This window comes from Bidens hawaiensis, unplaced genomic scaffold (genome assembly GCF_021521415.1).
Source record: "Bidens hawaiensis isolate Kalapana, Puna unplaced genomic scaffold, B.hawaiensis_p1.1 tig00010387_1, whole genome shotgun sequence".
NCBI lineage: Eukaryota > Viridiplantae > Streptophyta > Magnoliopsida > Asterales > Asteraceae > Bidens > Bidens hawaiensis.
Window position 1 is genome coordinate 461002 of NW_027491790.1, and position 12058 is coordinate 473059.

Sequence of the window (12058 nt, forward strand, 5' to 3'; positions counted from 1 at the left end):
TTGTGCACCACCACCATCACCACCATCACCACCACACCTCCCTTCATCTCTATTAATATCATCTGTGTGTGTGTGTTTATCTCACATACATGGCATATCATCAATTCACATTATGTTCAGAGACATATCACGATAGTCACTGCCAAACATCACCACAGCTCCTGTCTTTTCGCCCCAACCTCCAGCGACAACCACCATAGCAAATCGCATATGCTTCTCTCCTTGTCACTCTAAAGAAACCCCAAATTGTAGGTATTTCTCTCTAGAGAAAACCCCAAATTGATCTGGGCCAAGTCATCAGGGATTTGAAGTTCCTCTCTCTCATCTTCCTTTCTCTCTACTCCAATCGGCCTAGAACTCTATTGATTTGAAGATGGGATGGCCAGTTATAGAGAAGATGAAGATCAGTTTGGGTTTACAAAAAGATAAGAAAGGGTTGGTGGTGGTCACCGAAGATGGTGGTAATGGTTATCGGCGATGTGGTGTCATGGCTAGATGGTGACGAGCCATATATGTAGCGGCAAGACAGAGATGGGTGGAGATGGATTAGGGCTAAAGTTAGGGTTTTTTAAGATGTGTATTGTGGATTTAGGGTTTTTAATTTGTAGGAGCTGCAGATGAAGGCGGTCGACGGTGAGTGGTACTGGTGGTTGTGGGTGGAGGCGGCGACAGATGGTGGGTGATGGTTTTTGGATGTTGAGAAACAATCCGTTCAAGAAAAAGATAAACAGGGGATTTAAGAAAGAGTTCCAAATTGGCAAGAGTTCCGGAGTTGGGCAGAGTTCCGGAGTTGGGCCGATTGAGTTCACATGCTACCACCGTAAACCGTCACCTGCAACCACCGCAAGCCTTTTAGGATCTACTTGCCGGAAAAACGAGTTGCAGGTTTCCGGTGAGTACAAAGAAAAACGAGTTCAGATCTTCAATTCGACCCTTGTAAGTCACGATTTGCAGGTTTGATTTGGAATTGGGACTTCGATTTGGAAATAATGTGATTTGCAGGTGTAATAGAGATGAAGGGAGGTGTGGTGGTGATGGTGGTGGTGCACAATGGAGAAGAAGGTGTTATAAATAAAAGGATATAGACGAAAAGACCAATATGCCTTCACATGCTATGCACATGTTGTCATTTAACTGAGTTTTTCTAACCCAGTTAGCGTAAAGGACATAACGTGTAGAAAAAAAAACTTTAAAGTACACCGCCTGCAAGGAAACTTAGAAAAGGACACGAACCGTATTTTGGCTTTTTTTAAAGGACAAAATTTGTAATTCTGTCTAATAAAAATTCATAAATCATGGAGATATACCAATCCCATGCGTAACCACCATTTGTAAAAATGTTATAAAATGATACTTAAGTTTTGACTAATCACACTCTTCCAAATTACCTACTACTAAAAGAAGTTCCAAGTTTCCAACTTCTTCTCATGATACTTAATCTCATTGAAACATTCAATGTGATAATGTGACCCCAGTTGCTTCTTGTTCACACTCTACATTGTTGCTTTCGAGTATTCGACTTCATTACGTTAATTTTCACGTATATATAAGGTCCACCTATGTACGATGTTCTTTCGGTAGCTGTAAATCAAAGATGGATAAGTTTTCTCCAAAACTCATAGTGTTGGTGTTTATCTTCCTATTGATACTTGATCATCATAATGCCAATGCTGTCCTTTCAGGTAATAAAATCTTTGATCCACTAGTGAATCATTTAATTTGTTAATAATATTAATCATAACTATATATGTTTTGGTGTAATTAGATAATGATTTTAAGAGTAGTCAAAGTACAAGGAAGTTGATTCAGGGTTGGCAACAGAAACCCATGGTTCCAAAGAGTCGAAGAATATTAAGAACGGTTACACCAACTCCACCATCACCACGGCCAGCCCCAGGACAATCCCCGGGGTAGTAGCTCCACCACCATGATACGTGCCGAACACATCAGGAATAAAATACATATTTTATACATAATAGTATTTTATAAATGATGTTACTTGTTTTAAAATGACTGATTAAAAAGTTAAGTGTTTTAATAAAAATTTATATAACTAGTTGTGTTTTTTAATAGAAATCCTTGAAGAGAACTGAACCAAAGAAAAATTACTACAAAAAGTAAAAGAAAAAACTCGAAAAAAGTAACTCGATAGTCGATACATTCAATCTACTTTTACTAATGTTTCATAACAAAACTCTTGGCTCATATACAGACCGATAAAATAATACAAGTTTACACTCATAATACTTGTACTTGCTCCATCAAAATTGGTTTTTTTGAGACTACTTCATCAAGTTCAAATGCTCCACCGATGAATCTAGACCTCAAAAAATGTACTTGCGTAGCAATATCATACAGTAGTCGAATCTGGTTCTATTGTTGACCGCAGTCCTTTGCGCATCATCATCTGAGCATAGAATTCTGCATGTTCCTGTTTCACAAGACAAAAGGCGACTTATAAGTCATTGGTTTAGTCCTTATTTTTATATACTTTTTGTAATCATACTAAACGCGTTATTATTGACTACCCAACCAGCCCATTTTACCACCTCTTGTAAGGGTACATGTATCCTTTTCCATGTATATATAGTTACAGGTAATACACAACATACCTTGACTGTAACTAGAACAACTGCAAGACCGTTTTCTCGTGATAAAGCGAAGAGTTTTCTAGCATCATCAGGTGTAACAGCTGGAACAGCCTGAGGCAATGCTTTTACAACTACATACACAAATTTAAAAATTTAATTACTAGTCACAAAAGTTTAAGGAGTCCCTAAAACATACTGTTTTAATCATGTGACTGTTCCGCTGTTTATTTTATTTTTCTAGCATTGTAATATTTAACTGGTAATCTAGAAGGAAAGTAACAAAATTTTGAATTTGATGCATGCAATCTTGTATCGTAATTACCTAACTTCTCGGTATGACGCTCATCATCGATCAAAAGCACCTTGTAACTATCACCACTACCGGTGTTTTTCTTGTCTCTCACCCAACCAATATCTCCACCTACAGCACGAAAAATATCATCAACATGCCCGATTTGAAACAGAACAACATAGTTTAATCTCATTCTTTAAAGGATGCACATTTATCAATTATCAGAGCATTTAAGTTTATATTCCTAATTGAACTCCAAAGCCAGCATAATTATGAGTTACTCGTTCATTAAACCAAAAAAACTAGAAACTCTAAAATTTTAATAACCGTAACCGACACCGCACGCGTAACTGAAGCTTTAACGAGCATAACAGTGACGAAAACCAGAAGCACAGCTGAAACATACAGTAATTTCATAAAAAACCCATTTTTTAAACCAGCTGGTTTGACCCGAACCCCATTTTAACCCGACCCCTTTTGAGTCGAACCCGTCCCAACCCGAACCAAAATAACCCTTTTTTGAATGACCCATTCTGACCCTAACCCGTTCTAGCCCAAACCTGTTCTGACCAGAACCAACCTGACCCGACCCGTTTGCCAGTCACACTAGAAATATATTTACTACTCCCAACAACATAAACTTATGAACCCAACGAAAACAAGAAGCAAAACCAACCCGTTTTGACCCGAAACCCGATTTAACCCATCCTGACCAGAACCAAAATAACCCCTTTTTTAATCGACCTGTTCCTACCCTAACCCTTTTGTAAAATCAACCCGTTCCGACCCTAACCCCTTCTAGCCCGCGAGACCCGACATGTTTGCCAGTCACACTATAAATATATTTACAGTTTACTACTCCCAACAACATAAACTTATGAACCCGACGAAAAGAAGAAGCAAAACCAACCCGTTCTGACCCAAAACCCGATTTAGCCTATCCTGACCAGAACCAAAATAACCTTTTTTTTAAATCGGCCCGTTCCGACCCTAACCCCTTTCTTAAATCGACCTGTTTCGACCCTAACCCGTTCTGACCCGACAATCCGACATGCTTGCCAGTCACAATTTAATTAATATATTTACTACTCCAACAGCATAATATTATGAACCCATCATGCAATTACTTACATAGTTACACACAATTGAAATTAATTTATAAACAATTAAAATAAACCAAATTGAAAAACAAAAACAAAACCTTCTTGAACTTGGGTAGCAGGGTCAAACTGAGACTGATCAAAAGAAGGTCTTTCCAACACACCAGCACCTCCCTTTGAAGACCCAAATCTAGCTTTCAAAGACCCATTTGAACTTGAAATCAAAACCTGAGATGAAGATGTCTTGAGTGTACAAGATACAATACACGATTTTGGAGTTTGTGAGTGATGGATGATGGTTGTAAGAGGCAGAGATGAAGGTGCATTCACTACTGCCATTGGTTTGGTTGGTCAGATAACACCAAATAATAATTGTTTGGTTGGAAGATAAATGTGAATGAGATTTTTAAGTGTATTGTGTTAAGTGTGTTGTGTTGTGTACTTGTGTTGTGGTTGTTAACCCTTTTTACACATGGTCTTATAAATAATTGCGGCTATCATTATAAACACATAAAGCCCTTCACATCACATATATTTTTGAGGCCACCCTTTTTTTATTAATTTTATAGGTTAACTTATTGTAAAAAAAGACCAAAATGAAAAGGATGAAAATGATTTTTAACTATAAATATAATTGCCTGAATAAAACTAAGGTTGTAACCACAAGGTTGATTTATAGTTGTCAGCCAAACATTTATGAAGTAACATCATACTTAAGAAAACTTTGCTATCATTTTTTATTTTTACAAAATTAGAGTTAAAAAAATGTGGCTCTAAATAAACATAAACAAAATGTAACATCCCAATTTTTGAAAACCCTAAAATATTAATTATTGAAACATATTGTCGGGTTTAAACGGGCTATCACCGGTAAAAGACGACACAAACACGATGTATGCGTTGTTTTCGCAAGCAAACATGATGAAAGAATTTAGTGGCTCAACACTCACATTTAAAATCAACAACAAAACTTGCATTCATGTGATTGGTTTAATGGTAAAAAGGTGAGAAAAAATGTTTTGTTTATCATTCAATCTTGCATTCTTGAACTCTTGCTACTACGGTAATGATCTCCATGAATATTGACCATTTAAAATCCAAAAGAAATGAACAGAAAAATAACCATCTAAGAATCAATCACTATCTTTAGTCATCTCCACTGGAATCTGACCCTGAAAAAAAAATATAAAGAAAGCTGAAATTAGGCCTGCCAAAATGGGCCAGGTTTGGGTTATGGGCCAAAAATCATTCAGGTCAAAACGTGTTCGGCCAGCCTGAAATACACAATAAACTCAAAAAAAACATTTCTTAAACCAACCTGTTCTGATCTTAACCCAGCCTGAATTTAAATACCTACCAGTTTCATGTTAACTCACCTTAGTCATAGCGTGCGCGTTTAGCAAGGGCAGAGGCGGGGCCTAGGTCTGGGCAGAGGCGGGGGCGGGGGCTGGGTTTGAGGCAGGAGCAGAGGCGGGGGCTAGAGCAGGAAGGGGTTGGGAATTTTATTATATGATTCATTTTTTTCAACAGCATTACTTCGTCTGAAAAAAACAGACATAATTTATAAGTTATATAAACAAGCTCACCAAACAAAATGAAGTGAACTGAAAATAAAAACTCACCAAACAGATATTGCACCTTTTCATATGCCTTTGTCAGTTAAAAAAAAGGATCCGAGCGATTATAATTGTCTTTGAGTACAACGAGCTGCTCTATGAGGGACTCTTCACAAACATAATAATCAGGCAACTCACTGACATAGTACCTACTGAGAGTACAGTCATTGTTAATAAATGTTACTCTTTAATTGAAAAATCAAATTAAAAAGTTGCTAACCAAACTTCAAGTAGTTCATTTTCAAAGTTCTCCCCCTGTAAGCAAGTTGTGAACTGTTACTGACCTTCTGTTTATGATAAGAAAAATATTTACAGTTAATTTTGTGTAATCACCAAAAAAAAAAACCGAAACCGAACCGACAAAAACGAAGCGAAAAAGCCTACCAAAAAAACTGAAACGAATCTAAAAAAACCGACTTCAAGTTATATTTCTTTGTTTGTTCTGTTTTCTCAAGTAATGTATAATTGAAGTAATCGCAATTGAATAGATGCAGACCTAACAAGTGTAATCTTGAATTCATAATCGATCGTTCGATGAAATAAGATAATATCTAATCACAACAACAGTTTCCTATTGCAAATCTAAGTGTAATCTCAATTGTAACTTATAACCGATGCGCAAATTGCAATATAATCGATCGATAATAACATAATGACTAATCGATTGAAGTGAAATTGATCATAATCTAAGAATATTTCAATTTTTATCGATAAAATTGCAATCATCGTGCAATCAATCAATCAATCTGAGTTGAATAACATAATGTCTAATCTATGATAACCGTATGAGAATATATGAGAATATCAACTTGATTGATTATTTCATTATACAATATGAATATAAATACAAGGTGATTGACTTATCTTACAAGAAACAATCACAACAAATAGGAAAGTAATAAACAATACAATCTTATCTAAGAATAATGCATTAAGTCAAATATTGTGTCGGTCACAAATATATTAAGCGGGAAACCGGGCTATTGACTGATATGCCCCGCAAGATGGACGTTCGAGAGGTTAGGCCAATCTTGGATAATAGATTATGAAACCAAGGTTTCGGCAACGGCTTGGTGAGGGCGCCGGCTAGTTGATCGTCACCGGAAATATGTGTGACCCGGATAGTACCTTGTTGGACCTTTTCTCTTACAAAATGGAAGTCAAGAGCAAGGTGTTTCATGCGTGAGTGAAATACCGGGTTAGCCGAGTAATGTGTGGCGCTTAGATTGTCACAATATATAGCGGGCGTGACAGTGGACCTGTAACCAAGTTCAGATAATAGAGATATTAACCATTGCACTTCAGTGGTAGTAGAAGCAACGGCCCTAAACTCCGCTTCTGTAGAGGATCTTGCTAAAGTTGGTTGACGTTTGGAGCTCCAAGCAACCGGGTTTGATCCTAGATAAACAATGTAACCCGAGGTACTCCGATGGGTGGATTTATCACTAGCCCAATCGGCATCGGTAAACGCATGAAGGTGAAGCGGAGAGTTTTGTTTAAAGAATAGCCCGTGATGAAAAAGTACCATGAAGATATCAAAGTAATCGTTTCAGAGCGGACTAGTGTATATGTGTGGGTTTGTGCATAAACTGAGACAATTTTTTAACCGCAAATGCCACATCAGGGTGAGGGATAGGTATTGTAAGGCTCCAACAAAAGCGTGGTATTCTGTTGGTGACGTAGGGGTGTGCCATCAGTAAGTGTAAGATGGTCTAAGAATGACATGGGGGTGGCAGCCGGCTTGCAATCACTCATGTTAGCTCGATTTAACAAATCTAGGATGTATTTAGATTGAGAAAGAAAAAGACCGTTGTTTTGGGGAATAACTTCCACACCAAGAAAGTAAGAGAGTGAACCGAGGTCTTTTAGAGAAAAACGACTAGAGAGAGAATTAATAAAGCAGTTAATGAGTGAAGTGTCTGGTCCGGTGAGGATAATATCATCGACATAGACAAGAAGAAAAATAGGTGATTTAGTGACACGATTGACAAAGAGAGAGGGGTCGGAAATGGTTGGGTGGAACCCCACCAAGAGGAGGTATGATTTTAGTTCATCATACCACGCACGTGATGCTTGACGAAGACCCTAGATAGCCTTATTCAGTTTGCACACGTGAGTTGAAAGAGAAGGATCGGCGAAGCCGGGTGGTTGAGACATAAAAACGTCCTCGGTTAAGGTGCCTTGAAGGAAGGCGTTGCTAATGTCAAGTTGGCGGAGACACCAATTATGAGAGGTAGCAAGAGATAGAATGAGACGAAGAGTAGCGGGTTTAATCACGGGCTAAAAGTTTCAGCGTAATCTAGACCGGGCCGTTGGTGAAAACCTTTGGCAACTAAACGAGCTTTTAGTCGGTCAACGCTACCGTCCGGTTTAAATTTGGTGCGAAACACCCATTTGCAACCGACGAGATTCAGTGCAGATTCTGGTGGTACTAAAGACCAAGTTTGGTTACGTTGTAAGGCATCAAACTCGTCTTGCACGGCCTTGCGCCAAAGTGGGCTTTTAAGGGCTTGGGTGATTGTTGAAGGTTCAATAGATTGGGAGGTTTCTGTGTTGTAGAGGACAAAATTTTCATTGTGATACTTTGGATTTGGCTTACGTATTGTGCAGAGTGTGAGGGGGGGATGAGGGAGTGATGTCATTTGAGGTGGGGATGGGATCAGATGGTGAATTAGAGGCACTGTGAGGAGTGGTGGATTGGGTGGGTGGGGAGGATAGGCTTGGGGTTTCGTTTGAAGATGGATCAGATGTGGATAATTGGTTTGGTGGGGTGTGTTGGGTTATGGGAATATGTGGGCAGGTAGAGTTGGTTTGGTTTATTGTAGTAGTGTTGGAAGATAAATTTGGTAGAGGAGTAGAGGGGGTCTCATTTGAAGTTTGGGTGTTTGTGGAGGGGTATGTATTAGTGGGTTCAAGTTGAACAATTAGGGGTAACCAGGTGTCCGGATTGGGTGGTGGTGGTGTCGAAGAGCTAGATAAAGTTTCATAGGGAAATTGTGTTTCAACAAAATGAATATGTCGAGATACGTAAACCCGTTCGGTTTGAGGTTCAAGAATATAATAAGAACTTTGAGTAGACGAGTAGCCGACAAAAATGCATGGTTTAGATTTAGGTTGAAGTTTATGGGAATTGTAAGGCCGTAACCAGGGATAAGAAAGGCAACCAAAGCTACGAAGTTTAGTGTAGTTTGGTAATCTTTGGAATAAGCGAAAAAACGGGGAGTCGTTTTGAAGAGTAGAGGTTGGTAAGTGATTGATTAGGTACGTAGCAGTAGTGAAGGCAAAGGGCCAAAATTTAAGGGGCAATTTGGCATGAGATAGTAAGGTTAAACCCGTTTCAACTATGTGTCGATGTCGACGTTCAGCATTGCCATTATGTTCGGGTGTGTGGGGAGGGGAGGTGAGATAAGAAATGCCACAAGAAGCAAGATGAGAAGCAAGTTTGATATATTCTCCTCCGTTGTCTGAAAATAATTTTTTTATTTTACGTTGAAAAAAGTTTTCAACGAGATATTGGAAGCTAATAAAAGTGGTAAGAGAATCAGATTTCTTTTTAAGTGGGTAATCCATGTGTATTTGGTATAATGATCAACGAAGATAATGTAATATTTGTAACCATCGTAAGAAAGTACTGGAGAAGACCAAACATCCGAAAATAGAAGTTGTAACGATTCATTGGAAGTGATAGACGAAACATTAAAAGGAAGCTTGTGGCTTTTATTTGTGCAACAAGAATTGCACGACTCATTAGTATAAGAAATAGATGAAATATTGGAGGATAAATACTTCAATACTTGTGAATGCGGGTGTCCAAGCCGATGATGCCACAAGGATTATTTATGGGGTTGAGCGTGAAAAGCGAAAGGTGGCGATTTCAGACGAAGCTCGTAAATCCCATGTTTCGATGTTCCTCATAGGAGAGGGATGTGGGAATTGCGATCCTTGAGAATAAAATCAAGAGTAAAGAATTGGATTAGTATGTTATTATCAAGACATAAACGAGAGATAGATATGATATTGCGGGATATAGATGGAACACATAAAACATTATGTAAGATTAAAGTGACGGTGTCAAAAAGTGTTAAAGAACCGGTATGAGTGATTGCAAGAGACGAACCATCGCCAATAACTAGTTCTTGGGTACCATCGTATGGTGTGTGTAGAGATAAAGCGGAGAGGTCGTTGGTGATGTGGTGAGAAGCACCACTATCAAAAAGCCAAGGACGATTGCCACCTGTTGTAGTCCTTGATGTATGCATCATGTTTGTTTGTGGAGTAAAGTTTGTAGGACCTTTTGGCACAGAAGGCAAATTAATGTTTGGGTGCATTCTTTTAAAAGCATGGCACGAGGTAAGGGAATGCCCCTTGTTGAAGCAATATTGGCATTTGCCAAGAAATGGGCGGGTACTATTCGTGTTAGATGCGGTGGTCCGCTGTTTTGGTGGGGTTGGTAATAAGCCGGTGGCTTGGGAATTGTTACGGTTGTGCCAAGGATTTTGGGCTTGGCGAGTGTGGGCTGCAAACGCAGAAGTTTGCTGGTGAAGGCTTGAAGCGGTGAGAGAGGAGGGTATTTTGAGGGGAATAGTACCAATTGTAGAAGAAAAATCGGAGTTGGCAGTAGACATGAGTTTTTGTATGGTGGGAGTAGCCGGAATGTTTTGCGCCGGAGGTGTGGAGGATGGTGGCGGCTGTGGTTTATAAAACCTGCTTTGATACCATGTGAGAATATATGAGAATATCAACTTGATTGATTATTTCATTATACAATATGAATATAAATACAAGGTGATTGACTTATCTTACAAGAAACAATCACAACAAATATGAAAGTAATAAACAATACAATCTTATCTAAGAATAATGCATTAAGTCAAATATTGTGTCGGTCACAAATATATTAAGCTGGAAACCGGGCTATTGACCGATAAATCGCTCATAACCTAAGGATATTTTCATCGCAATTAACTTGCAGTCAATCTATAATAATCGCTCATAACCTAAGGATATTTTCATCGATGAAATAGGTGTAATCGCGATTAAGTATGCAATCTCAATCAATCAATCTGAATTGAATTGATGTAGAGGATAACGGACAGTGCGTCAGCCAGTAGCTCAGCATAAACTTGGAGACCACGGAGAGCATGGTTATCCATTGGAACAGAGAGAGTATTTCAAAAATATGTGGGATCGACGCCTTATATATGCATGCAAGTCAAGTCAAGTCAATTTGACCTTTTTTTTTAATTTATGAAATACACTCACCCGTCCTTATTTCATTTGTTTTTAAAACCGGAATGGTGCGCACATATAATATATTTATGTGAGGGCCTTCGGGTAGACAAAAGTGAAATTGCGCTGATTTTGACGTTATTTTACTAATTTTGTGAAAATAATGTTAAAAGTAGCGGAGGGTTAATCAGGCATCATGTGTTGGTGTTGATGGCCGAAAGACAAAGGTGCATGCACCAATCAGCCGGCGTCCGAATGGTTGAGTGTTATATGGCGTTGGGGTCTCCCGAAAACAGCCTCTCTATTCTGTCTACATCTTACCCTCCTTTGACTCTATCATAGCTTTGTTATTGGTGGAATTTACTGAGTGTAATGATGATATTGATGAAAAATTAAAATTAAAATACTATTCAACTTTTCATTTATACAAGAACAAGTGTTTAGTATAATGTCAAACAAATGAGCAATATCTATGGATATGAAACAAACACAAACCAAAAAATACATTAAAATAAGAGGAACAACTTTACCTTTGTAGACTGTACTGCAGTATAATTCCGAGACCGCCTATTCCATCATTTTAGACTAGATAAATGTTGTCATGGGTTTGTGAATCGAAACAAATATGTACAAACAAATAGAGCTCTTCCACCTTTGACATCGTAAAGTCGCACAAAACTAAGAAAAATATGAGCTATAATGGCAATTTGGGTTGTTTGGTAGAGATGGGATGTCAATGTGGAGTAGTATGGAACTTGGCAGGTGGGTAAATGAAGAAGATGATGGGTACTTTAAAAGGGCATATTATATTCTTTTGTCGTTTCCTCAACCAACTTGTTTTAAGGGAAAATTACTAAAATAGACAACTTTGAGCAAAAGTTTACCAAAATAGACATGCCAATATTAGCCTACATCTCTTCAATCATTGATTTTTTAACCAATAAACAACTGACACGTCACCGAAGCCGGCTAAGGCGGCTAAGCCTTAGCCGCCACTTTATGGACATGGAATTTTATGAAAGGTAAACGGGACCCACCTTTAGCCTATAAAAATTCGACACGTGCAAGGCGGCTAAACTTAGCCTACATATATGGTTATTTAGCCGACATCATTGACTTTTAGCCGGCTTCGGGATACGTGTCTATTCACTTAGCCGGCTCAAAATATTTCTTCTTAGCCGGCTCCAACCCGAAGGCTAAGGCTTCACTTAGCCGTCTTCTTTTTTTTTC

At 38.5% G+C, this 12058-nt stretch overlaps 1 protein-coding gene across 1 annotated transcript; it reads right to left on the minus strand.

Moving 5' to 3' along the window:
* Positions 1-2149: 2149 nt before the first annotated feature.
* LOC143535099 (ATP-dependent Clp protease adapter protein CLPS2, chloroplastic-like) lies at positions 2150-4379 on the minus strand. The gene is made up of 4 exons (XM_077029431.1): positions 4085-4379; positions 2914-3012; positions 2613-2722; positions 2150-2431 (listed from the first exon to the last, which is right to left on the minus strand). Exons 1-4 carry the CDS (start codon positions 4320-4322, stop codon positions 2351-2353), a joined length of 528 nt encoding a protein of 175 aa, XP_076885546.1. The 5' UTR covers positions 4323-4379; the 3' UTR covers positions 2150-2350.
* Between the last annotated feature and the right edge of the window lie 7679 nt (positions 4380-12058).

Excerpts from the sequence above, each read along its gene's own strand:
- LOC143535099 (XM_077029431.1), bottom strand. The coding sequence starts at position 4,322 with ATGGCAGTAGTGAATGCACCTTCATCTCTGCCTCTTACAACCATCATC. Across the intron at positions 2,723-2,913 it reads GCGTCATACCGAGAAGTTAG|TTGTAAAAGCATTGCCTCAG; the intron begins GTAATTACGATA and ends TTGTGTATGTAG. Across the intron at positions 2,432-2,612 it reads TTGTTCTAGTTACAGTCAAG|GAACATGCAGAATTCTATGC; the intron begins GTATGTTGTGTA and ends CTTGTGAAACAG.